General features: G+C 45.1%; 1 protein-coding gene and 1 long non-coding RNA gene across 4 annotated transcripts in view; one reads left to right on the forward strand and one right to left on the reverse strand.

The window, feature by feature from the left end:
• Window positions 1-6,439, reverse strand: part of ATP2A2 (ATPase sarcoplasmic/endoplasmic reticulum Ca2+ transporting 2) — a 46,625-nt gene extending 40,186 nt beyond the window's left edge. For both annotated transcript variants that reach the window (XR_011699286.1, XM_071572199.1), the window contains exons 1-3: window positions 5,730-6,439; window positions 4,682-4,699; window positions 4,512-4,594 (exon numbers count right to left, since the gene is read on the reverse strand). Coding sequence is in view for 1 of the 2 variants with exons in the window: in XM_071572199.1 (XP_071428300.1) it covers window positions 4,512-4,594; window positions 4,682-4,699; window positions 5,730-5,847 (219 nt within the window). In the remaining variant the exon portion in view is untranslated. The remainder of the gene's footprint in view (window positions 1-4,511; window positions 4,595-4,681; window positions 4,700-5,729) is intronic.
• A 119-nt stretch (window positions 6,440-6,558) lies between these two features.
• LOC139680092 (uncharacterized) lies at window positions 6,559-27,586 on the forward strand. Of its 2 annotated transcripts, none has more exons than XR_011699305.1 (5): window positions 6,559-6,637; window positions 11,109-11,296; window positions 21,672-21,761; window positions 26,184-26,233; window positions 27,436-27,586. It is a non-coding gene; the product is annotated as an uncharacterized lncRNA (long non-coding RNA). The 2 variants fall into 2 exon arrangements; XR_011699304.1 differs by having other exon boundaries at window positions 6,586-6,637; window positions 11,106-11,296.

Raw genomic sequence — 27,586 nt, forward strand, 5'->3', positions numbered from 1 at the left:
AATTCTTGCCCAAGTCACTGAGTCCTTGCAAAGTTTCCACTAGCACACTTTTAAGACCCTGGAGAGGTTTACAGTGAGAGAGCTAATTTTTTTTTAACTTCTACTCAGAAGGGCCCCACTATATTTCAGCCCTAATCACTTTAAGGCTCACATGGAGAACAGCTTAATTTCCAGGTCATTGATCTCCAATGCACTGCTCAGGCAGCACTGTCAGTAGGGAAAGGCACCATGTATTGAAGAAAGAGTAGGAAAAATGGAAAAAAAAAAGATAATTTCTCAAGAGAAATGCAAGTCTAAATATATAAGGGAAATAATAGCAAGACATAAAAGTTCCACATCAACAGCCAACATAAGCAGCTTAAAGGACAACTTTCATTCAGCATATTTGCTTTAGGGCTGCCAGAGCTTGCAGAGCCGATTTCAAACAAAGCCTGATGGGGTGGACCTGCAGGACACCAAGGCTAAAGATACACAATGACAGGCAAACAGCACTTGATTTCATGGTTATTTGTGACAAGAGGGCAGAGGTACAAGGCCAAGGGCAGCCAGCAGTGAGGGGACCCTGAGGAGCTCAAGTGTCCTCCCAGCTTTTTCTGCTCCTCCAAGTCCAGTATCAGGGTGTTGTCAGGTGAGTTACAGAGACAAGTCACCCCAGGTGATTGTGTATCTTTGGGTAACACAAAGAGAATTAAAGAGTGGACGTTTGGAGGCAGAATTGGTTGCCCAGCAGGCTGTACCCGCTCACCACCAACAGAAAAAGTCAACACTTTCCTGTCAGTGACCTGATAGGGATTTCTGTTTGCTTTTCACTTTGACAATGGAAACTTAGAAACAATCTGGGAGAGCAAGACCTCATCCTAACAAAAAGCCCTGGATTAATTAAAGCAGGTCATGCAAGACATAAAAATTGCTTTTAAGAGTTTTCTTCTCACAGGACACCATGAATTTAAGTTTTTGTATATTTTGGACAGAGTATCAACTACTGCTCTTTTAGTGATTTATCTTTGCATTACAAAATAGCTTAAAATTAAGCAGATGCAAATATTTTAGGAGTCCTACTTGGTCCGTGTCAGTTACACTGAATGCCAGGAATTGCTAAAGAAAAACCTCCCAGTTTTAGCTCCATTAGTCAGTAGAGATTTTTGTTTGCTACACAAGGAGAGAGGAGGGAAAAAAACCCCAAAACAATCCAAGACCTCTTAACCACACATTTAAGTGCACAATATTAAGAATTTTATTGGGTTAGCAGTTTGTAAGCACCCCTCAGATAAGTCACTGCATACTCTGAAAATAAATGCATTTTTGTGTTTATTACAGCAATAAAAGGGGAAGATGCCCAGCACCCACAGTTTAATTTGCACAACACAAAATGAAATCACAATAACTTCTCACATCTTTATCACCCCTACCCTTGTGCTACTGAGCAATCTAAATTTAGCTCCAAGCAGACAGTGTAATGTTTTCAGTTATCTTGTGCCACAAACTCACTCCTGCCAACCTTAACAGGTAACTTCTGGGGTGATTTCAGGGCAAAGCCTGCAACACTGTTATTGATGGAGCTCAGACTTCCTCCAAGGGCTCACCTTTTAACACAAATGCTGGTTTAACTCTTTAACTCTCACACTCCTTCACAGGCTAGAAAAATCTCCAGACTAAATCCCCATAGTTTGTTTTAATCTGAGCACAGATACCCACTATTAGAAAACACTCCCAGAACATCCACTTCTAAATCAGCTTAGGAATCAACAGAATAATTGAGAGGAGGGAATGCTTTTAGTTTGCCATAAATACTTCAGGGTTTGGAAGTGTTTGTAGCCTGTGTTGCATCGTGTAGAAGGAAATCCACAGTGAGATGCCAAGCTGAGATTGCACAGCTGAGCACAGCCCAGTGCCCAAAGCAGCCATCCCTCCCCACAGAATCACCCTCAGCAGGGGCAGCTGACAGCCTGCAACCTGCCCAAAGCATTTGTACAGCAAAGAAAGCTGCTCTTCCAGCTAAATACTGTAGATTTGAGCACATGCTACACAAGCATCAAAAATTAAAAGCCATGAACTGCTGAGATCTCAACGGGGCAATTTCTGCAGAGGCTTCACAGACTAAAGAGAAGATCGAGACAAGTCTATTCACAGGTGCATTTGCTCACCATCAGAAATTACTTATTTTGTTTCTCTTAAGGCCACACTTGAGGCTTTCCCTGACCAGGCACATCTGTCACAGCAGTTCTGAGCTGGAATGTGGGATGTGGCACCCACAGGCAGCAGCATCACTGGGGGGAAACACACTCAGCTGCTGCTCTGAGTTGTTTTACTGACACATCCTTGACAGGCAGTGTGGGAACAGTTTATACTGTGTGTCAGAGGGGTGTTTCTGCACAAAACCCCAGTGCAGATCTCTGTTACAGATGGCTCTTTCTATGCAGCCAGCTCTAATAAGCTAATATGATTTATGATTGCAACACTATCACCATAAAAAATCCCACAACACAAAATAGTGACTTCAAGATTCTCTCTCTCACACATGAACCTGCAACATTTTTTTTAAATGACAGTTTACAGCTGGTAAAGGACACCAGCGTTTCAGTGATGTAACTACATCCTATTTTTGCAGTAATACAATCTTTGTATCAACATTTCCAACAGCTCTTTACAGCTACTACAGAAGTCTCAAATATGCTTTCACCAAGGAACAGTGTTAAAACCTAAGAAAAACAGTCAGATAATCACCTTCTGAGCAAGGAAAAAGGCAGAAACGAGAGCAGAGGCAAAGCGCTCTTAAAGTACCAAAATTGTATCTTGGGGTTTGTTTGGGTTTTTTTTTTAATTCATCAAACAGAGAAAATCTTTACTACTAATATCAATTTAGTGTGAATCTATAATTAAAATAGGAGACAGGAAAGGCAGAGCAGTAGCCCAAGGTCATATACCCTGTCAGCTGCACAGAGGCAGAGAACCCAGATCTATCCCACACTCCATCAGACTACAGACTCCTCTTAATTAGACAGCAAAATTAACCATACTGAAAAAAGCAACTGAATTCTAATCAGGTTTTCTGAGAGACTTCAGCAGTGAATGTTCTGTGACCTCTGTCAGCCTGGTCTCATTCCTACTCAGATTCAGCAGTGAAAGCTCAGATTTTGGTGAATTTGATTTTTCACTTTGTTCCTTATAATAAAAGGAAATGATGCACCTTGGCACGAAAGGCCAACAAACTCCTGGGCTGCCATTTGTCTTGTGAGAGGACAGAAACACTCCTGGCTTTTCAGGAACAAAACCACATCCCCTTCCCATCCTCTGTGAGGGGAAGAAGGGAAAGAGGAGGGATAAAAAAAGGTTCTGAAAGACCATTTATTTTATTTTCTATAACCAAGCTGATCTCCTCTGCAGGAAAAGAAGAGTGAGTAAAGCACATCTGTCTCCACTCCATGGCCAAAAGTGATGTCCCCAGGTGTTGCAGAGCCCTCAGAGAGGTGTCTGTGTGGGGAGAGTGGATCCCCAGCACAAACCAGCATGAACTGCAGCACCACACCAGGGCAACCCTTTCCCATCAAACAGCTGCCTGAGAGCACATTCTCCTCTGCCCATCCTAATTAGCTGCCCTCAGCTAAAGACTCACCACAATTTCCACTCCCCCCAAGAGATGCAGCATTTACTTTTTTTTAAAAGCAGTTAATTACAACTCCAGGGCAAAGTTACTGTACACTTCTACTCCTACCTAAACAATTTAATAGTCTGCACACTTGTTCTTCTGTTGTCCAGTTCCCCAAGACATACAGACTTCATCTTCTTCCTAGACCTGGCCTGGGCTCAGTTTTCCAGCAAGCACATAATTACACTTTACACATAATGTAGACTGACTGCTTTTTAAAAAAACTCACAAAGTTAAAAACGTTCCTGTTCTTTTAATCCTGTATGCAAAGCAAGATGTCCATTTAATGACTTGACCATCCAAAGGTCAGTTACCAAATTTGGTCAACTACGGTGCCATCAGAGCTGTCATCATTCTTGTCACTGTCAAAAGCAACAACTGTCACCTTGCTATTATCAGGAAGGGAAAGCAACTGGAATATTCGCCATGCAGGTTCTATTTACAGTCTGCATTGCATCCAAAAATGTCTTCCAATGACTGCACATGGAGCCTGATAACGATTAACCCGAAGGCAGAAGAATGACCAGTTAAACGCCGACTTACTCAAGGTTAGTTTCCAAAGGCAACAAGAGCATTGGGAAATCCCACCTCAAACAAGCAAACTGGGCTGAAGGAGAAGCGCTTTTTAAAATACCTGTCTAGTGTAGTTATGTGCTTATGAGTCATGCAGTGAAAGGCTCCTTGAGATTTTGTTTCCTACAGAAACCTCGTCACATGGAACAAATTTAAGACACAGCAATTTACTCTGCATCTTATAATCCTACCTGATGAGAAAGGACAGTTTCAGAATGTACAGTTTGTATACACTGGGGCATGTCATTCTAAGACACAGAAGCCTATGAAATTAAAAAAAAATCATACTTACAAAAGATATGCAAGCAGCCAGCAACAAAATTCTAACTAGTAAGTCTTCAAATTGCTCAATCACAAGCTCGAGTAAGGTTTTTCCTGTAATACATAACAAAGCCATTTAGTCATGCACTTAAAAAAGATGAATTATCAACAAGAATTAGAATATTTCACAAACATGCTCACCTTCCTCAGCTGGTAGCTCTGTCCGTGTAAGGTTTTTCCAGGAAACATGTCAAGGGAAAGAAACCATTGGAGAAACACGTTAGAGCATTGTAAGGCACCCACAGGTATTGTTCCTGAATTACACACACTGGGTCGGATCTGACAGACCTACTGAAAGCCCCACTAAGGCGGCTCTTTTCATCACAGTACGTGAATGGGCCCGAGAGTTTTGCATTTGAAGACACGAATGTGCCAAGGGTTATAATTCAGCCAAGTCATCACTCCAGCCAGCTGTGGGACTCGTGCTGCTGCTGCACGCAAAGGGTCAAAGGCTCAAACTGCTTTTCAAACGCCTTCTGACAAAGCTTTTCCTCCACATTCTCTTAAAAAAAAAACAAGAAAAAACAAACCAACAATCTCGGTTCAAAATACTTCAAATTCTTTCCTCCATTTTAAGGGTATTTCCTTATTTCTGCTCTCTCCTTTATTCCCCCCCAACTAGACTTAGTAATCCAAGAGGCAGCAAAGCAGCGTTACAGCTAAAAAACCACCTCCACCGTGTAATCTTCTCATAGATTTTCATTTTTACACAACGGCATGGGAGTCCAGGAGAGGCTGGGACGGCAAAGCAGCAAGGATTTTAAAAAAAAGGAAAGGCCTTATGGGCTGAATACTATGTCCCGAAAAGAGAGAAGACTATACGATAAGGGGCAAAAAGGCGCTCAAAAGCGAGAAAAAATGAAGGTCAAGACGGACTGGGGAAAAAAGATAAACCACTGAACCCCAAGGGGCGTCAGCTCAGCATGGCAGGAGGTGTCCCAGCGCAAGGGGGAAGGCTCGGAGGGTTCATCCCCAGCCCAGGGATTGAGAGAACCCACGAGGTGGAGTTCAGTCAGCCATCTTCTCTCCCTGCTCGCTCCTGCTCCGGGCCTGGAGGAGATGCGGCGGAGAGCACAGCGCCAGGCCTCGCTGCGGGCCCGGGAGGGTGAGGAGGATGGGGAGGATGGGGATGGGGAGAGCCGAGAGTCCCGCGGGGACGGCGGTGCATCCCCCCCATCCCATCACCTACCGTTGGAGCCCCATTTCTCCTTCAGCTTCTTGACTTGTTCGAGGCTGAGCCCGGTGCTCTCGTTGACGCCGAAATAAGCCAAAACTTCCTCCACAGTCTTTGTGTGCGCGTTCTCCATGGCTGGGGCAGGGAGCAGCAAATGGTGCCGTGCCTCGCCTCTTCTTCCTCCCGCTCCTCCTCCTCCTCCTCCTCCTCAGCGGGCGCGGCGAGACCCCTGCTCAGCCCTCACCACCTCCCTGCTCCCACCATAGACCCCGACCCGAGCACGCCTCGCTCTTCACAGCCGGGCAGGGCAAAAATTAAAAAACAAAAAATAAAAAATCAGAGAAAAAATGGAAAGCCGACGGGGAGGGAAAAAAAAAAGGAAGAAAAAAAGCCCCGACCCCCTCCCACCCCACACGCCTCCGAGGAGGGGACCAGGCGCTGTGGCCGGGGGGAGCCGCGGGCCCGCTGCGGCCTCGGGGCACGGGCCGCGTCCAGGTGGGGCCGGGCGGCCTCTGCGCTCGCCGCGGCACCGGGAGGGCGAGAGCGGCGCGGCCAACAAGGCGCAGCCCGCGGAGAGGGGTGGGAATCACCCCGCGCCCTTCCCCAGCGGCCCGATGCTCCCCCCGGGCCGGCCCAGGCCGCCGCTCGCCTCAACCGTCACGCTCAGGGATGCCCCGCGCCCGCCGCTGCCTCCGCTGGCTCCGGGCGCGCAGCGGCGGCGCCGCTCTAATGTAACTCGGGGCCGCCCGGGCCGCGCTCGCCGCCGCGGCATGTGGACACCGCTCATTGGCGGCGGCGGGCGCGGGGCGGGCCCGGGGCGCGGCACCGCCCGCCTCTCAGGCGATGGCCATGGCGGCGTCGGCGGGAACGGCCCGGCCCGGGGAGCTTTCGCCGCCAGGCCCGGTGGGGTCTCACCTGGCCCGGTGGGTCTCGCAGCCCGGCCTGGCGGATCTGGCCCGGTCCAGTGGGTCTGGCCCGCCCCGGTGGGTCTGGCCCGGCCCGGAGGGTCTCTCCGCCCGGCCCGGTGCGCTGAGGGGACCCCGCGGCCGCTCTGCCCCCACCCCCGCTGCCCCCGCGCGAACCGCCCTCTTGTCCCGGCCTCGACCCGCGCGTGAGGGGCTGCCTGAGGGGGCTGCTGTCGCGATAGGTGTCTGGGCGCAGCGTGGTGGCGCTGGGCTGCAGCGGCGTGTGTCTTGACAGGAGTGCCAGCCGTCCTGAGGGGACTGCTCTCACCTCTGTCGTGGTATGAGCTTCATGTATGTATGGGTATGAGCCCACCTCAGTCGTGACAGGGACATCGTTCAAAGGGTGTGTGGGGGGTTGCCCCCACCTCGGTCGGGACAGGAGCACCATCCAGTCAAAGGGAGAGTGTAGGGCTGGCACACTCTCGTGACAGGAGCATCATCCAAAGTGTGAGAGTGGTGTGGGCCACTAGCTCTGTCGTGACAGGAGCATCATCCAGAGTGTGAGAGTGGTGTCGGCCACTAACTGTCATGACAGGAGCATCATCCAGTCAGTGTGTGTGAGCACAGGTGCCCAGGGAGGTCGTGGGTCCTCCCTCTCTGGAGACATCCCAAGCCCACCTGGACACGTTCCTGTGTCACCCGCTCCAGGTGACCCTGCCTTGGCAGGGGCTGGACTGGATGATCTCCAGAGGTCCCTTCCAGCCCTGACGATTCGGTGATTCGGGGGGGCTTCAGGAAGCTCTGTCGCGACAGGAGCCTCCCCCCTGGCGGGTGCGCAGGACCGTGTCGCTGCGTGTTCCCTGGCAGGGCCGTGCCCTGCGCTGCCCCCGCGGTGTCCCCTCCGCAGCACACACGGGGACGGGGACGGGGACGGGGACGGGGACGGGGACGGGGACGGGGACAGGGACAGGGACAGGACATCGCGCTCAGCGGCGCGGCCGCGATAGCGGAGGAGGGACGAGGTGCGGGCTGTGACCTCAGCAGGGTCAGGTCGCGACTGTCTGTCCTCAGGGCTCGGTGCTGACACAGCGCAGCGATCCGCCTGTCCAGCGGCCCCACCGGTGATTCATTCACACCGAACACAAAGCAGAGGGAAATCGGCCCCACTGACATTGATGCACCTGCAACACACGCACAGCACAGCGAGAAATTGGGCACGCAGTGGAAAGACCTTTGAAACTTGGTGCCAAGAGAGGTCCTTATATCTATATGTGTGTGCAAATAGAAAAGCTGATCCCTACATGTGTGCTGGCTTACATAAATGCAGATCCTACATACAATCTGCATTTCCATCACTTATAAACCACCCACTGCACCACGCTGTAAGAAACCATTTCTGATCTGCAATGAAATATCTCAGTCTTAGCTCTGTGATAGCAGAAGGAGGATGGAGGGGGACACCCCATGTGAAATTGTGGTGTTCTAACAGATATGTGGCCCTGTATCCTTCTCAACAGAAGTACAATTGCCCTAAAAGAGTCCTCTATAGCTGGCCCAGGTCCAGGTGAGGAGAACTTGACAGCCTACACTTCACAGGGCAGCTGTGAATGGAAATTCATGACTTAGATCTGATGACCTAGTTCAGGTAAGGCAATTACTTATTCCATGCCATGCCCATATTAATTTTATCTTGCTTATCAGCAGGATTAATCAACATGGCCAAATGTTGCCTCAGTACAGTTATGTCCCTTTTCAGACCACAACCTCACACTGCACCTCAATAGACATACCCTGTTAGGGAGGTAAGAAATGCCAACATGGCAGTTGTATAGAGTTTATAGAGTTTATAGAGTTTACTGTATGTTTCTTAACCAGTTTTAATAATTTTCTAGATACTGTATGAACATGTGATCCCACCATCCCAAAAATGAAACCAGACTCACAGGTGCACATGCATCTGAAATGTAAGCAAGTTATCTTTAAAAACATGTACTCAGTACCAGCAAAACTGCTGATAAGTGCCTGGCCCAGGCCTACCTAACCCACATCTGTGTTTCTGTTATTCTAGATACACAAAGCTGTACAAATGCAGATTAAAAAAACCTATAATTTCCCCATGATCACATACAGAATAACAGCAGCTACTTGAATTAACATATTTCAATGACTGTCAGCACAGTGTATCTATATATGAGTAGTTTCTTCTGCCACATTAATAAACCCCATTATGTACAAGTTTTTTGTAAAAATATATTTACCACAGCAGTGTTTTTACACACAAACATATTTACAAGCCTTCATATACAGGAGCACCTGTAAAGGACTTGAAAGTCCTGCCTTTCATTTTCTTACTATTTTTAAGTATTACAGTTAAGCATCAGTAGCAATTTTCAAAACAAAACGATATTAGAAAGAAACCCAGATCATCTTTCATATTTTTTCTCCCTGTGATACACTTTGTATGTCATCCTTGTGCCACAAAGCTCATGGAAAATTATTTTAAGCATCCCAGAGCCATGTGCAATTAGAGCCTGGCAGAGTGCATGATAAAGTAGATATGGTGTTCTTTCAGTCTAACTTGTTAGCAGGAGGAAATGCTGCTAGGAAGGCAAACAGAGCTTGCATTCTAGTGAATCCTGGAGGACTCTTGGCATTCCCTGGGATTCACTAGTTCAGCCACAGTTTGTCACCTCCACTCCCATGGTTTCTCTCTCATGCAGTAAGATTAGATGACTTGATTCTTCCCCTTTTTTTTCCATCTTGAGCATATACCCAACATAAAATCTGGAAAGAACCTGGAGGCACAGTCCTCTGCCTGTGTTTATTTCTGTCATGGGGTCTGTTATGGTTCAGGGAGTTTTGAGAGAAGAATGACTGAATTAAGGGCTGTCCTACAGGTCTTGCTCCTCCAGAGCAGAATAACCTCTGCATTTCCCCACAGTTGTCTCCCTGTCCTTCCCCAGGTGTGCAAGGCCAGTGCTGCTGCCCAGTGAGGGTTTCTGTGCAGGTGGCACCTTCCAAACCTCCTGACAGCTTCACTTTGGAAGAGCTTTTGCAGATACAGTGCTTGGTCTAGACAGAGCAGTGCAGAAGGAGCCACAAATACCCATGTAGACACTGCAGCAGAAGCAGCACCTGCTAAATTTGGCATCACTTGATATCCTACAAATTTAGAATTGTGAGTTGAAATCAGTGTTGTTTCCCATCGCTCTGCAAGGACTCATAAAGCTTCTGATGACATTTGTCTTGTGGTTATCTTGACCCAAATCAGAGTGGCAGCTCCTCAGCTGTGCCATGGAAGCTCCAGGTGATTCATAGCAGGTGCACAGAGCTTCACCTTCTCCATTCCTAAGGCAGGAAATCGATTCATTTTTGCTGCTGTGAAGTTGCAGTTTGTTTTTGGAGTGGAACCCCTCAGAAAGCAACACCACAAAATGGGGCAGCTTTGGCCCTGATGAAATTCCATTCACATAATGGAGGGATGTATTCATACTTTTGGCCTACCATCTTTTTTTCACTGTAATATATTAAGAAGAAGCAGCCAACACATCAGGCAGCAGCATTAAAACAGTTCCTGTAATGCTTACTAATTGAAGTAAATGGGAATTTGGCCTGAGAGAGGACTGCAGGATCCTTTCCTTCAAATTGCAATAACATTAAGTCATCCCTGTTGCTGCAAAGCAGATTCACAGCAGTTACTGCTCATAATGTGAATTGTCTCTTGCTGTACACAAAAAACACACGTTTTTGTAGCTCAATTTTCAAACAAGATTAATAGTTCTGAGTGGAGCTAAACACAGCACAGAAGGACACCACACAAAATGCCAGTTGTTGAGCCAATGCACTCAAATGCTGACCTGCAACAGCCTTGTTATTTCAGGCCTGGATCCCTTTCTGTGGACACAGACAAAGTGACCACATTCTGCTTAATTGTGCCAAATTATGTCATGATTTTTGCAGCCTGGCTTAATTGCCTGATGGGGCTGAGGTTGAGACCACCAAAGTCATTGCTGTTGTCTCCCCAGCTCATTTCAGATCCAATCTTCAGGAGTGACAAATGGGGGCATTGTTTCTTCCTCCCACAGTACTATTTTATTCCCCTGAAATTACAGTTATTAAAATGTTTCAGCCAGTTGAAATCTACTAAGGCACATTAAAATGCTGCAAAAGTGCTGTATCAAAGTGGAAAGGTTTTTAATCTGCAGTTCTGTCATAGGATAATGCAGTTTAAATATAGTAACTGTTTTTTCCAGTCAGCTTGCTCTTTGATTTCATGGTATTATGTCAAGGGATTTTTTTTCCTCTCTCCCCCTTTAAGAAGCTTATGGCTTAAACAGCAAAATACAAAAAATACTGACACGAGACAAGTACACAGACCCAGCAGAGAAATCAGTGATAAAACATGAGTTTGAAGGTTGATAATTAAGCTAATCTGAGTTTTTTCTGAATAATTTTCATTCCTTGGCAATGTGTGTTCCTGTCTCAGCAGCAGGTGGAATTTGGCTTCCAGTGAGACTGAGAGACTGTGAACACAAAGGAGGGTGTTGCTGCTGGGAGGTTTCTGGAACTGGATCCCTGTTCTGCACAAAGCAGCTCCTCAATGCCTTGGAAGTGGAAAAGAGACAGCAAGACAGATTCTAATCTCAGTGACATTGGCTGTAAGAGACCACAGTTTGGGTTGGTACATTTATTCATTTCTTTATCTTATTTATAGTCATTTGGTTTGTCTCTGAAGACTCCATTAGAGTATTTGCCACAATAATCTCCATTTCCCTGCTTGGAAAAGATCCTTCTGTCAATCCCATGCTGGTGTCAGTAGGAGAGCCAGGAGTATGGGAGAGAGACATGTTATGTCAGAACCAAGATCCACCATGTATATCTAAAAAAATAATTTATTCATATTTGAGAGCCAAAATGTTCCTCTGGAAAAGGAATTATCTTGACTGTTATCTTAGAAATGCACAACAACTTTAGCAATAAAGCACTGCTTGGTGCCTGTGAGAATTGAATTCTTACCTCATCCTGACCTGAATTTTCCATCTAATTAAGGTCTAATTCTGATTAATTTGGCACCCTGCTGCCATTTTTTGATTGTGTAAATATTCCTTGTGGGCTTCTGGGTCTGAGCTTTGCTCTCTGAGGAAGGGGCTGGGGGCACCACTGAGCTTGTAGGGGGCTGTGTGGCCAAGCTCAACATTTATAAAATGGCACTTTGTTGTTTGCAAGGTGTTAATTGCTCTATATTTTACATCTGTAATGAGTTGGTGGTTAATTGTAGTATCATAGCAGTGCTCACACTGTGTGGTTGGAACATGTGCCATGAGAGGTGAATTATTTTGCTCCAGGACACGTGAAACCCCTTCCTGAGCAAAGAAGTGGCTTCAGTTTGGGAGCCTTCCCTCAGGAGAGCAGGACCAGTTTGACACTGGACACAGGAACACCCAACACAGTTCCTTACAGTGTTAGAACTTCAGTTAATCACTTGTGATGGTTTCTGGTTGTGTTTCTGGAGTTTGTTAGAAATAGTAAAGTGGCACTGAGAGTTCACCTTTCACTCTCTCCAGGATGTGTTTGACACTGTATTGCTCATGCCCAAGTTTGTGTTGCTCATGGCAAGTCCTGGAAACTCCCAGCTACAGGGGAGGGCAGTAATTGCTCTGATTTATGGTACCATTGTATCCCTCTCTAGGGAGACTATAAATTCAAATTCCTTTCCTGCTTCATAGATATTTCTGTGGACAGCACCAGTTGCACCCTGAAAGCAAAGCAGTGGATTGTGCTCTCACACGCTGCTCTGCAGGTCCCGTCTGTGACAGGATGGATGAAGGAAAGGATGTCCAAGGACAGTACACAAACAGCTGCATTTCTGATGTATTTGCACCAGTCTCTGCATATTGATATTTATATTTGTCTGAGACCAGCAATGACACCCAGGAGGTAGCTCAGTAATGCCAGTTTTTTATCTTTTCACCTTTTATTTACTCGGGCTTTGTACAGTAAGACTCCTCATCTGAATTACTCATTTTTAAAGCTTTTTCTTTCATTTTTTAATCTCTTGACCCTCTCAGAGCCTGTGATCAAGATGTTTATACACCAATATTTCCCTTTTCCCAGTGCTGTAGTACAGTACCACGAACAGTTCCAGGTGTCTGTCATTCCACAGATTTGCTGAATCACAGGGAAAAGCCACATCCTGTGACTTTCCAAGACTGAAGGGAAGACAAGCAGGTGCATTCCATGTAGATGAGCAGCAATACTGAGAGACTGAAAAGCTGTTCTTAGTCATGGAGATGACTCCATTGCAGCCATTGTTTGGGACTACACGAGTGGCACTTTCCTTAGACATGTGACACTCTGGGATGTGACACAAGCTGAAGTTTCTGTGTTCCTTGTGCAGGATTTCCTCCAAATTCATGAGTAGGTATTAATAACATAGTGAAGTAACACGCTTCAGTTCTCAGACACTGAGGAAGTTCTTGTGTACCATCAAACAAGCTCTTTTATTGGCTATTTAATACAAAATTGCTTTCAGATGATTTTTTTCTCTCTCATGAAATAAGACAAAGAGAGGGACTGAAACCAAATGCTCTGTTTGGTTCACCAGTTAAATTCTGCCAGTCTGGACCCTCAGAAATCTGTGAGTCCCACAATCCACAGGAGTTTTGTTTCTAAAATGTAATTGTTTTTGGGGAAAGATTAATGGGTACCATCACAGTGTGTCTGTCCCATTCCTAAGGCCTTCACAAATGCCTCTTACCCTGGGCTGCTGAGGAGGGAAGGAGAAGCTGCAGGACTCCCTTCACTCTCCATTAATGTGGCTCTAACCAAACCTGAGCAGGTTTTTCTTCAGTTATTAAATGTATTGATCTCCTGTGTTTCCACTTCCTCACCTCATTTCTACCACTCAATACAACCTATGTAGGTATTTCACAGATATGAGAGACTTTCAAAGGGACTTTAACCTCCCAAATTACCTGTGGTAGTTTTTGGTCACTCACAGAACAAAAATTCTTATGGTTTATCTCTCAGAGCTCAAGGCTTCCAATATGAGAGATCTGGTTTTCTCTGCTTCTTATGTATAGATTTATTATATGTCAATGGTGTTGCATATGAACTCAAATTATCCTGACCTACAATTCTTGTTCTATTTCAAGGTTTTGGGTTTCTAAAAGATTGTTTAACTCCTGGGTGGGTTTTTTTTTCCCCACAGTTCTGTTAGAAAAAGAAAACCTCCCCTGAGTCATATTTTAAAAATACTGTGAAGCTCTTAAAGCTTCTGCTCCCAAGTCACAAAGAATTATTGAAAAGATAATCATTTGTACCACCTACAATTGCTCAGATGGAGAACTTAAAGAATTCTTTTGCACTCCCAGGTTGGAACTGTGAATTCTTGTTGTAGAAATGAGCTACAGTGATTTTCCTGCTCTGTGCAGGTTGGGCTTTCTCTGAGAACAAAGCTTATAATTTAATATTACTAACATTAACAAACATTATTATTATTGATGACGATGATGATAATAATAATAATAATAATAATAATAATAATAATAATAATAATAATAATAATAGTGGTGCTGATACTGTGGTTACTGTTACTTGATTAATTATTTGCATTTGCAGTGATCTCAAGCATTTCATAAACCTTAATGAAAATGATAATGATATTATAGCCCATCCCTGAGAGAACAGGATTGTCATCCCCATTTCCCACGAGCAGGAGAGGTTCAAAGTCACAGTCACACAGTCTATGGCAGAACCAGAAATAGAAATGGTCTCCTGGCTCCCAGTCCTCTTTCTTCTCCTCTCACCCTAAATAGTTTCTGGTGTAGTTTTGTAAGACATTCATCACATGATTTTCAAAAATCCTGTCCTATTTGTTAAGGAAAGATAAAGAAATCATATAGAAAAATTAAAAAGGGATAAAAAAGGGATAAAAAGGGATAAAAAAGTAGACTCAATAATTCAGTAATTTTTGGCTGAGGCTGCTGAGAGGATTTGAGCTGTTTCATGGGCAATGCCACCCAGGTTTCATGAGTTAATCCTGACCATAAGCACACCTAAAATAGATATCTTTGCCTCCAGCTAATCAACAGGCTTGCTGCCTAAATAATTTATGTATAACCAACTAGTGGAAACTGGATCTTCTGTGATTTCCCCAGACACACATTCTGCATGTAGCATGTATATCCTTGCCTATTTCTGATGTTCAGTTGAAATTCAGTTGGGACATTTCAGAACACTTTTGTGCTGTAAGAAAAAGGCAGCAGGAGACATAAAACAGGATCTTTGAACTGGGCAAAGCAATGTTTAAAATCCAGGTGCATAGTGGGTGAAGATTCTGACTGTTTTGCTAATGAACAGTGGATTAGAATAAAAAAAATTAGTTCTAACACTGGCCCATGTGGGTCCTATTTTTATAATAAAATAATGACATTTGATAAGAAAATTCAATGACAATATAGTGATAGGCAGACAAAGAGGTAAATATGAGGTATGAGAGAAAGATTAAATAAAATGGAAAATTAAATAATCTAATTTTCTTGTTTACAGCATGGGAAATGTGAAAAACATACAGTACCAATTGTGCTTTTTGGACACAGTTGTGTAATGTTGTCTTGGATTAAAACTCACTCCACTGGGGAGAAAACAGATTTGATTTTCCAGTGTGTGCAAACAGAAAGCAAAAGCTTTTTCAGACATTGTCCTGCCTTGCAAATTCAAGAACCCATTTCACATCTGTGGCTGAGATAGAAGGTACCCTGCAAACTGCCCATCTGCAGTCCACAGCTTTCATCCAGAATTCCTAACTGGAAAACTTACTCTGTCTCTTGTGGACAGTTCCTGCTCAGACAGTTCCTGCTTGGTGTGCTCTGCTGTGCCAGGAATGTGGGCACTGGTTCCTCCTTGTCGAGACTTGCTGCAGAATTAGGGCTGAGCTGTGTGTCCCATGGCCAGGCAGGAGGGGAGGAGGAGCACCACGAACTCCAGGAACACTGAGGGGTGGCAGCAGGAATCCTGCAGCACTGACAGGGCACTGTGGCTGCTCTGCTGTGTCTCAGCTGCTCAGGTGGGTTCTGCCTTCCCCTGAGCTGCACCAACTCTGCAGCTCTTTGTGCCTGAGCAAAGGGAGGGAGAGGCACTGCTGCTCCATTTTACACCACCTCTGCCTCTCCAGTCCAACAGTTCCCATCTCTTCCCACACTTAGCAATGCCACCATGTTCCCTTCCCTGGTTTGGGCTGGGATAAAGTTAATTTTCTGCCCAGGGGCTGAGTGGGGTTCAGTGCCTGCTGGTTAAACCATCTCCCAGCCCTGTCTCTGCAGATCCCATCTCTGCACAGCTGCAGTTCCTCCAGGCCTGAGCCTCGGGGCAGCGTGTTGAGTTCATGTTCCATTCCCAAATGGGAACTTGATTACCTTGCAGATACAAGAGTTTTCTCAATTCAAGTGTCACAGCTAAGAGGAAAGATGAATGAAAATCTCCTTGAGAATGGTACAGACCTGGGTTGTTTCTGGCCTGGATCCAAGTGGCACCTGTTTATGACAACTGTAGGAAGGGAGAAGTGGATTTGCTGGTTCAGATTTGCTGTGCAGAGCTCCCTCCTGCTCTGCAAGGCTGGGACATCTCCCTGACTAAACTGACCTTTAAAAGCAAGCACCACTTTTTAAAAAATGTCCAGTCACTGAGCTGTGGGAATGCAGCAGATATTCCTTCAGAGCCTGGGGATGCTCATCCCCAAGGAAAGTTTCCCTAAGGAAACTTGGAGCACTCAATATCCTTGTACAGTGACAGACAAGTTGCTTCTACACTGGGACATCTATTAAGGCCTCAAAATACTGGAATTGAGCTTTTTAAAGCCATTTTATGCTGCATGTGATGTGCTGGAGCCATGAACAACTTGTGTTGCTTCCTGGTGGGAGAGGGATGTCTGTTCATGTACAGGGGATCTGTGCAGCTCATCTCAGCTGTCACCAAATGTGATGGGCAACTTCTTGGATTAAACCCCTTAATGCTTTATACATCAACAATTTCTGCTTGAAAAACTTGGTCACTGTTGGAAATCGAAACTTTCCAGTTAATCCTTTTGTTTGGTCCTGGCTGACACTTACAGGGTTGGGGTTTGTTGCTATTTCTGTACATTGTGTTTCCTTCTGAATCATCCAAACAAGAGGCCTGAAGGCCATGGTACACCAAAGCAGTACCAGTAGTTTATTTTTTTGCTATTTTGGCTCAAAGAAGAATCAATTCAATTATTCTGATTAGGAAAGGCTCAGTTAAATTAATTCTCAGTTCAATTTGAGGAGAGGACATTCTTCCTTTCCTGAGACATTGAAGAGGGGTTTTTTTATGAAAAGAATATAAAAATCTCAGGCTATAAATTCACTGTGACAGTAAAAATATGTGTCAGGTTTTTGGATGGGTTGGCTTTGTGCCAGCCAGCAGTTCTTTGTGCTGGATCATGTGTTGTCTGCATGAACCTCTTTTCCTTTATGCTGCCATAATCTTTATATGTCTGTCCCCTCACAAGCTGAATAAATGTCATAGAGTACATTCTGTCCCATCTGTCACAAGTGTGTGTGGATCCAGATTGGATTAGTATTGATGAGAGATCCCAGGGATTTTACAGAGTGAGTATCCAGGACAAGGTACAGAAGACACAGATGCGGAAACAAAGCTCTTTTGGAAGTAGCTGCATTAAAGCAGAGTGTTGAAACATGTTTTGGAAGGACATTCTCTTATTTCAGAGATGTTTGGGAGAGCTCTGACATTTTTATTAGTAATAGTTTATTCTTCGAGGTGTAAACCAGCTGTTGTGGCTTTCATATGACAAACTCTGCAAGTATCTGAAACAAAACTTCCTACTAATACACTTCTAGAAAATTCTAGAAAAAGCTCTCCCAGACATAGAAATGTCACAATGCCAAATCCTTCCAGACCAAAAAGTGAGATGCAAGAGAGCCAAGAGAGGAATCTCCTTTTCTGAAGGCCTCAAGTTTCCCCATTTAGCTCTGGGGTTTCAGGGGCTCCCACCTGCCATGGGCACAGTGGGGACCATTTGTTGTCTTGCAGGGCAGTGTCACTTCAGAGAGAAATTCCACTTGAAATGGAGAAAGTGAAGGTTTTTGGGAGGCAGAGATTCAGTTACTTCCACAACAGCTGTTTGCAGGGAGAAGCCAAACCCTTCAGAGGGTGATTTTAGAGGCAGAAATTCCCAACAAACCACCAGGTTTTCTTTCAACTGGAGTCACACAGAAACAGCAAGTAATTAATTGAGGCCAAAATACGTGTCATATTGAGTTTGCATTAGCTGGAAGGTTTGGAAATAATTAAGAGCAAAACTGTTACTGCTCCATTTAAATAGCTGCTGCCTGTCTGTCCAGCCTGAGAGCCCAATCTGTTGTGTTCAATCAGCCTTCAGCTGCTCCTTGCCAGCAGCCTCACTTCCCAGCCCTGTCTCTGTGCTGTGCTTGTGCATTCCACTACCTGCTGGGTTACACCCACTGTCCTGGCTCTGCCGGGGAATTTCTGGGGCTATTCAAACCATCCCCACTGGGTCAGGATTCCTCCCCAGCCCTGGAGGCTCTGGGGGTCCACAGAACACTCCTGGTTCCAGGGGAGCACCAGTGGGTGGACAGGGGAGGCTCCCAGGGCTGGACTGTGCCCCTTCATTCCCTGGGCATTTCTGCGCTTCTGACAAGCTGTTGTTGGCCTGCGAAGTTTCCACCTCTTTTTTAAAGTGCTCTAATGCAGAGTGAGTTGCTCCTCCAAACTGCCCTTAGCCACAGTCACACTGCAGGTGGGGATAAATCTCAGTTTTCTTACATCTCTGTTTCTGTTTCACATTCAATACTTGGGGTAATCATTTATATTGCAAGAAGCTTTAAAAAAATCAGAACTGAACTCCTTATTGCTTTGGTTGTGCAAATGGAGAGTGAACTCTGCAGGGGAGTCTCTGGAGCTGCACGGGGAGTGCAGGGACTGCAGGGCAGGGGCAGAGCCATCCTGAGCCCCAAACCTGCACCACCAGTTCTTTGCTGAGAAATGTGGCTCAAAACCGACAAAGTTCATTGCACAGGCATTTGGAAGGAGCTAAAGAGCAATTCATTGACCTTTGCAGATTAGGTAATGCATATTGTCATAAGGAAGTGATATTTGAGTCACAAACAGCAAATGGAGACAGTTTTCTTCCATTAACCTCTGGCTGGGAGCAGGGAGGATTTCCTGGGCTGGGCATGGTCTGTGCCCTTGGCACGTTGGGAGTGGGTTTGCAGTGGGCACACCAGAGCTCTGAGGGTGTCAGGGGATGCTCCAATGGGCCTGCCCTTTTATTCCCCTGGGCAGGGAGAGGGGGGAAGGCTGTGGAATGGGCAGGTGGAATATTGAGGGCACTGTGCCCTCAAAAAGAGGCCTCAGTTCCCACTGAATTACATGGGACCAAAGTGTTTGTGCAACTGCCACCTAAAGGGAGCCACAAAAAGCACTTTCATTCTTTTGCAGAACATTTCTGGCACAGAAAGGGGACATGAAGGAAAACGAGCCATGTGTATGATTGAAAATTTAAATGCCATAAAAGTTAAATATGTTCCTTTTTTTTCTTTTATAATTTGTTAACTAATTTATTTAATTTATCAGAAAAAATTTATAGGGAACTTTTTTTTTCTTTCTTCTGGAGAGCAAAATAATCTGTTCAAGTGCAAATTAATATGTCATGTTCTTGTATGATCTGCAAGAAGATGAATTAGTGTGTCTCCTTCTCCAGCCTTTCTCCCACTTTTCTACTTCTACAGGAAGATTATTTTCAGATTAACTGTTTGGTCTTTATGTGACTTGTTGCACACCAAAATAATTTTACCACTCTTACTAACACAGTGTTTTAAAAACTACTTCTTTCATTTAGCAATTCTTGGTACAAAATTGCAGATTTTTAAAAAATCATATCACTGGAAAAGAAATAAAAACCTGTTCATCAGTCATAGCACTTGAGCTCATAATTGTGTGTCAGATGAAGGAAAAATAATTGGAGCTCTCCAGAGTCCCTGGACAAGAGAATCACTTCACCTCGGGACATTGAGATAATTTATCTGGGTGACTTAGAAAAAATGACAGATAAGACTGAAATTTGGAGAGGCTGATCCAGACTCAGCCTTTGGATCATCCAGAATAAACCCAGCAATTGGCATGTGAATATGGTAATGCTGTAGATTCCAGCATGGAAACAGGAAACTATTTATGAGGCAAAAATGTATCAGGGATTAATTCAGTTCTATATATAATATATACATCTTACAGATACAAAATCTTTGCCAAAATGTGCATAATTTGCAAGTACTCTGAAGTTGGAAAATGCCAGAATAAAGGTTGCCTTCCCATGTAAATGCCCTAAAGGAATCTCTACATGATTCCTGCCTTCTTCTCAGCCTGAAATTCTCTAATTTCAGTGCAGCCTTAACACTTTTAAATAAAGATTTTGGGATGCATTTCCCCAGGTCTTAAAAAAAATAAATTGGAAAACAATGATATTCCATCAGACTGTGAGGTTTGTGCATCCCAGGAGGCCCCTGAGGAGGTTCACCTGGTGCTGGGGTGTCTTCTGTGATGTGACACAAACCTGCAGGTGTCAACCAGGCTGGAAGGAAATGGAGTTTTAAGTTATTTCCTTACTGTTGCTTCCCTGCATCCCTTTCTCCTCACTGAGTCCTTGCTGTGCAGCCACTCCCAGCCTGGCTCGGGCAGCAGCCACAACCAGGGCATTTCTATCCTGCAAAAGAGTGTAAAACACTGATTTTTGAGTTGCTAACATTCCAAAATGCCTGTGCACTTGGTTTTTGCAGCTGTGAGTGATGGCACACAGTGCTCAGCCTGCAGATCCAGGGCCAGGAGCTGAGGAGGCTCCACTGGGAGCTGATTCTCCTGGTCAGAGCAGTCACAGCGACAGCACGGGGGTTAATGGTGATTTAACACAGAGGGTGATGCTGATTTAACACAGAGGTTGATACTGATTTAACACAGCTCCATCATTCCTCTTTCTCTGCCTCTTTCTGTTGTGGATTGAAGGCTTTTGATCAATAGTGGCAGCTTGCAAAACCTCATGAAAATTGTGCATTTCCTGCAATCTATTTCCGTGCTGAGGCATTTTATATCTCTAAGTAAGGGAGTAATATTTCAAAACACTCTGTGCACAACAGAAATGCCCCCAAATTAGTATTCACCTCCCAAATTCTAAATGATAACAGAAGAGGAGTTTTTAGGACCCAGAAACCTGACTCTAAAGAGAGAGCTTCGAGGTAGGAAAAGCTCCTACCTGTGAAGGTTCAGCCCAGGGTGGGAGAGGGTTAAGCAGTTGCTTTTGGGTTGATTCATTCAAGCCAGGACGGTGCACCTGGTACTGAAACTGCAGCCTGAAAGTTCTCTGTGAGATCTGGAAACAGCACCAGGCTTGATTCCATAAATAACACTGAAAGTTAAACAGTGATTTCACAAGGTCCAGGACGTCGGATAAATAAGAAAGCAGAAATATCCAGGAAATCCTTGGTTAACAAATGTTTGGTTTTAAACCTTATATGCTTTTCTTGATCTCTGAGAATCATTTCACAGTAGACACTAAACTGAGAGAAGTTAATTTTCTTTTTTCTCTGACCTGAGCAAGATATTTTGTCATATTGAAAGCAGAGTTTGTTCTCAAGCTTTTCAGTGCTAATGTCAGAGCTTACAGACCTGGCAAAAGGTAAGAAAAAAAGAATACTTTGTGAATGACCCCAAGCTCATGTCAGAAAGTGTGAAATACCACATGTTGGAACCAAACATTTCAGCATTCAGCAACTGCAGAGGTTGGATTAGTGCAATATAGAACAAGCCCAAAGGGTGTTCCAGGCATGGTGGGACAAATTCAGCCAGGAGGTAACTGCATCAATTTTCTGAATTTATTCCTTGAGGAATTTGGTCCTTTTTGTTGTGGCCAAAATGCCACAACAGGTTTAAACTGAGCATCTGTTCAAAAGTTGTTACTCCTGTTTCCAAAGAAATAATTTCAAATATCATCCATTTGTTCCAGGTGGAATCACAGAATCAGTTGAGTTGGAAGAGACCTCTGAGATCATCAAGTCCAATCCTTGATCCAACCCCACTTTGATCACTCAATTAGGTAAGCACAGGTCCTACTTCACTGATTCTCCTGCTTTCAGCTTTGCCTTCCAGACCAAACTGGGTTGTTGAAGAGTGAAAAGAAGGGAAATGGGAGCAATTTGGAGAAACTCTCTGCACTTACAGCATACACCACTGGCTGTTTCTCTGCCACAATTGTCCTCAGGCCACCCCACTCTGGATTCAGGGCCTGTTTCACTCACAAGTGTTCCTGTTCTGTCTAAAGCCTCATCTCTGTTTGGTATTTATTACACAGTGCAGTGGCCTGAACGACCTGTGAATGGGCCCCTTGCCAGGGGAGAGCAGGCACAGGCTGGGGCAGCCAAAAACCTGCTCCCAGTCATTGAGAGAACCTCGGAGGGGTTCTGTCCTGCTTTGCTTTGTTGATGTTTGTTCCCAGCTATGTGGTTTTTGAAAGCCACAAACTCTAGTCTGGAAAACACATCTTTTGGCTTTGGGCAGGTTTCTGTATCCCCTTCAGTCCACTCAGCAGAATATTAACTTCTACCATGTGATTTGCTTTCTCTCTTAGTCTTCAGGGGAAAAAAACGGTGTTGGGGCTGAAGTCATTGTTGTGTGATGTTTAGGTGTATTATTTCTATGTTTGCATTACATGTAGGTGAGGAACTGCATTTTGGAAAGGGTAAGGAAGCCACCAGCTCCTGGGAAGGTTCAGGGAGCCTGAGGTGTGTTTGGGGCTGGTGGGAAGTGTGGCAATGGGGAACAGCCTGTGCCAAAGGCAGGGGGTTCCTTGGCCTGTCTCACAGCAGTGGGAGCCATCTCAGCAGCCATTACAATCATTCCTGTATCTCAGGAGGCTCAGAGTTGCTGTAGCAACCTTCTCCTAGACAGGAATTTGGCTGGTGGAGCCCCACAGGAATCTGCTCTCACTCTGGTCTGACCTGTCCCATCAGCAGCCTTGGGTGGCTGGGAGGGGCACCCTGCCCTCAGGTTCCTCCCAAACTTCCCCTAATTCCTGGGATCAGCTGCTCTCTGACAGCTTTCCATGGAGACAGAGCTTTGCACAGAGTTCTCTGCCTGCACCTAAATTATAAAAATGGTCATATAGTAAATTCAGTGCCTACAAACAAGGCTTTATTTGTGCACTTGCAGATGCAGAAGCTGCACATGCAGAGCAGGGAGGGCAGGTGGAGGTTTGGTGTGGGAAGCCTGACTGGGAGGCAGCAGCAGCTCTGGTGACACTAAACAAGTATTACCAAGTCACTGAGGGGATCAGGCAGATGGGAACAGACTTGAGTAGGAAGGAATACAGACAAGGTCCCCAAAGCCTGTTACTTAGATTGGGATAAAAAATGAAGCGTGAAGTTGGTCAGAGCATGAGGGGATGCATCACTGCTAAACCAGTTCCTTCCAAAGTGTGAAGTAATTTCTAGAGTAATGAAAGACAGTTTTTTGGCCTTCTAAACTGCTGTATGGTTGAGAAAAATGTTTGGAAGATTTTGTTTATAGGTAATTTTGACCAGTGGTTATAGAGAAAAAACAATTATTTTGGACTCTTGCCTTTTATTTTTAATTCTACAGGTGATTTCCAGTGTCAGACCACAAGCCTAGAAAACAATGACAGTAAAATGATAATTAAAACAAGAATTTGCCATCATCCAGAGTTCAACAAACACCTTAAGCTGCCCCATATCTGGTGTTTCTGCCAAAAGCAGGAGTTGTGCTCCCACCTCCCACCTTGGTGCTGCTTTCCATCCCTGTCTCCACACTCACTGGGTGGGTACAGGCACTGGAAAGTTTTCCAGGGGAGAAGAAGGTGGGGGTCAGTTAATTAAGCTCAGAGCTTCTCTGAGTCTGGGTCTTGCTGGGACTGTGCTGATTCTGCCATGGCTGCTGGAGGAGGAGATGCCATAACTGTTGTTTTCCTTGGTATTCTGATTACTGCTTTTGAATCAGGACATGTGGGGCCAGTTCCTTCCCTGGCTTCCCATTCCTACTCCCAGGTCTGCTGCTGGAATTCATCATTAGTCTGCTTGGACCAAAATACCAGTCCTGGAGCAGGAACTAAAATCAGTGGTAGGTTGAGTTAATATTGTGAGCTGGAGAACTCGATGGCTGAGGAGCCAACCCACACTGGTTTTACCAACTGTGGGGCAGGGCAGGTGCTCCTGAAGAGCAGAGAAGTTAAATGTGGGGAGAGAACTTGTGAGACTGTCCAGCAAGGACCACCAAAGGGGGCCAGGGAGACCTCCAGGCTGTGGCTGCACCAGCTGAGCCAACACCCCTTAGCCTCTGAGGCTAAACCAGGCTGAATCCCTAATGCTAATGCAAGATTGAACTCTTGCAGAGACTATTTTAAGAGGGCAGAGAGGTCACTAAACACAACCAACTGTGAAAAACACAGTTCCAAAATGTCTGGTTGGTGAATGTGGTGATTTTCACTGGTTTAAAGCACGGGTCAGGCAGAGGTGAATTCCACAGCAAGACAATCTCTGGCTTGGATTTTTTTTTAAACCAGTACCTGACAGTTTGAAGCCCTTTCTAATTATGCAAAGAGGAAGATCCACACTGGCAGGTTCCTCAGGCTGCAGAGGGAGAGCTGTTGGGCCTGAGACAGAGGCTGGGCCCATGTATGGCTGTATGGGCTGAGTGGCAGCAGGACAGTGAGTGCCTTTGAAAGCTGCCTGAGCTCTGAGCTCTGAGCTCCAGCAAACCAGTGGAAGCTGAACATGAGAGAGAGTAATCAGGCACTGGAATGGCCTGCCCAGAGAGGGGGTGGATTCCCTGGAGGTTTTTAACCTGAGATTGGCCGTGGCACTGAGTGCCATGATCTGGTAAAGGGACTGGAGTTGGACCGAGGGTTGGACTTGATGATCTCGGAGGTCTTTTCCAACCCAGTTGATTCTATGATTCTGTGATTCATGGGCTGTGCCCCAGTGAGGCTCACTGTGCCCACCCAGAGCTGTGTGCTATGCCATGCCATGCCATGCCATGCCAGGCCAGGCCAGGCCAGGCCATGCCATGCAGCCTGGGCTGCAGCCTGGGCTCTCTTTGGGGGGGGTCTGTCTGGGTTTTACCATATATTTTTAAAGAACTCCCAGTTCTGAGGAATCTCTTCCCAGCTAATTCAGCCAAGCTCTGGAAAGGTCAGAGAGAGGCATTTCTAGCTTTGGTAAATAAACAGAGCTCCTCTCAGGGGCTGGGGTTGTATTAATAGCAGGAGATTTGGTTTCACATTGTGCAGCTCCTCCTGTTTCAGCGCTGTTGGAGATCAGAGGACACAAAAGGTTCTGTCACCCTCCCTGGGAGGGAACAAGCCAAGGGGCAGCACCATTGTGGATTTAAAGACATCACTGAGGCAGACTTGGAGGATACAAACACTCAGGTTTATGGGCAGTAACTCCTGGATACATCACTGGCTCATCTCTCCCTCAGAATCAGCCAAAGTCCTTCATAGAAGAGTTTGCAAGACAAAGTCACTGCATCAGAAATAACCTAAAAATAAGGGCTGAGCCTTGAGCAGGTGGAAGGGTTGAGCCTCAATTTGTCCTTTTGCAGTTCTCTCAGTGTTTCAGTACAAAATGAACCTCTCCCCCCATGCCCCAGGCTGCTGCAATCAGGTTTGCTGGAGCTGCTCCTCCAGGGCAGGATTCCAGCAGGGAAAAAGTTTCTCCAAACAGTTCCTCAAAGGAGAAGATTTCTTGTGCAATTGTAAAACCCTCTCAGTTGGCAGCAAATGTGTGAAATCAATTAGCTGGGCTGTACCCCAGAGCTGCTCCACACAAGTTATTTGGGAATAATTAATTCTGCAATTTCACGTAGAGCAGGTTTGACTCTGGAATATTCACTTCTGAGTGGAAGGCAGTTCTAGCCCAGAGGAGGAGAAGTTTGAAGGGAAGAAAGGAATAATTTATCCTTAACTAGTTAACATGTATGACAAAGTATTGCTTTTCCAGCACTGGTCACCTACTACATGAGCTAATTAATACCTGCTCAGGGTGTTCCTCTTGTCCTTAGTGCCTCCAGCTGGGCATCATTCCAAGCAGGAGAATGTCTTCTTCTCTGCAAATCAGCATCTCCTGTTGGAGAGAGCAGATTGCTGGAGATAAGTGACAATAAACACCAACCAAATCAGATAATTCTCCCCTGAACAGTGTTTTTACTTGCCCTTGAGATGTCACCAGCTCCAGGTTTATTTGTTTCCCTGGAGCTCAGGTGGAGTCTGTCCAGAGGGAAGTTCTTCCTGCATTTTGTGGAGCTGGTCCTCTGCATGGGATTCACAAACCAACCAGATGACTCAACAGAAAACAAATCACATGCAGGGAGAGCTTTTCCTCTTGGGATATTTTTACTGCAAGAAAATAAAAATATTGGCAGAAGACAGACACTGAAATCACCAAAATTGTTCTCTCTCCAGTGTGGCCTATGTGGAATTTCATTTTTGTCTTGGTCTGACCCTCAGGTAGAGCCCCCTGTCTGTCTGTCTGTCTGGGAAAAGGAGCCTCAGCTGAGGTAGGAGCTGCTTCCATGGAAGTGTTTGGGAGGGAATAGCACTTCCCATCTGCTGTACTCTTTGAATTTTACATTAAAAAAGGATTAATTATTTCTTCCAGATCAGCACATATGCAAATTCCTCTAAAAAATTCAAAAGAAATTCTGGGCAGAGACAATGGACTTCCTTGACAGTTTCTGATGAGTCTTGAAGATGATTATAAATGTTCAAGGAAAGTAACAATCTTAGTAGTTAGGAATAAAAAAAAGGTAATTGTTCCATATTGTGGCTTCCTTACCACTTGAGAACAACCCCAAATTTAATTCTGCCATCACAGGAATTTTTGGCTGAGCTACATGTGAGAAAAGATTTCCATTTTGAGCATGAAATTTCTTTTAACTGTGATTTCTGATCCAACATATGCCATAGAATTGAGGGAAAAAGCCCTGCAGTTCCTGGGAGGGCCCTCTGATGCCTCTGAAGGATATTGGGCTGTCAGTGCTTGAAAGGGTTTAATCCTGGTGCTTTTGGAGAGGAACGAGTTTCATTTGGACCTGATACCAAAAAGGTTTTCTTTTTCAAACAGATTTAATAGTCAGCAGAGCTGGGAATGAGAGATTCTAAACAGAATTCAAATTCTTGGATGCAACATTTTTCATTTAATTACATCATCAGCTGCTAAAACTGAATTTTTTATTTTAAGAGATATCATTGTGGAATTGCAAAGCCATATGTAACCACCACATTTATGTGCTGCAAAAGTAGTGCTAGAAACAGAGTGTCCCAATTTGAATTATCTCAAGAATATCATGTTCTTGAAAGGGAACAGATATTAAACACCCAATACATGAGAATAATGGGGAAATTCATTCTTTTATAACTTCAGTATTGATCCAGTTCCTTGGCTTTCTGCAAATGGGTTTGTGTAAAGAATGTCTTTGCAGCTGAACTTTTGGGTAGTGATTTTGGCAGATTGAACCTTTTATTAAGAACTTTAAATTGTTTGAACAGCACCTGAATATTCCTGCAGGGTATAAGGAAAAGCAAGAAGCAGCAGTAATAAAATACAATATAATTGCTGTTCTGCTTGGCAAGGCCACAGTCTGGTTTCTGATTATATGTTAATGGCAACAAATTAAGATACTTCCAACAAGGTGAAGGTCCAACATGATGATTTTAACATCTCACATGTTCTTCTTTAAAAAATCTCTTTTCTGTCAAGGATGAAGTGTGTCCTGCTGGAGCAGGAGGGCAGCTCAGCCCACCCCAGCCCTCGGTGCTGTCAGAGGATTATTTGGCTCAGACTCTTCTGTCCCAGCAAGGTGTGACTTGGATGGCTCCAAAGAGCTGAGTCCATTCAGCTCAGAGAGGCA

The sequence above is a fragment of the Pithys albifrons genome, chromosome 17 (assembly GCF_047495875.1).
Source record: "Pithys albifrons albifrons isolate INPA30051 chromosome 17, PitAlb_v1, whole genome shotgun sequence".
NCBI lineage: Eukaryota > Metazoa > Chordata > Aves > Passeriformes > Thamnophilidae > Pithys > Pithys albifrons.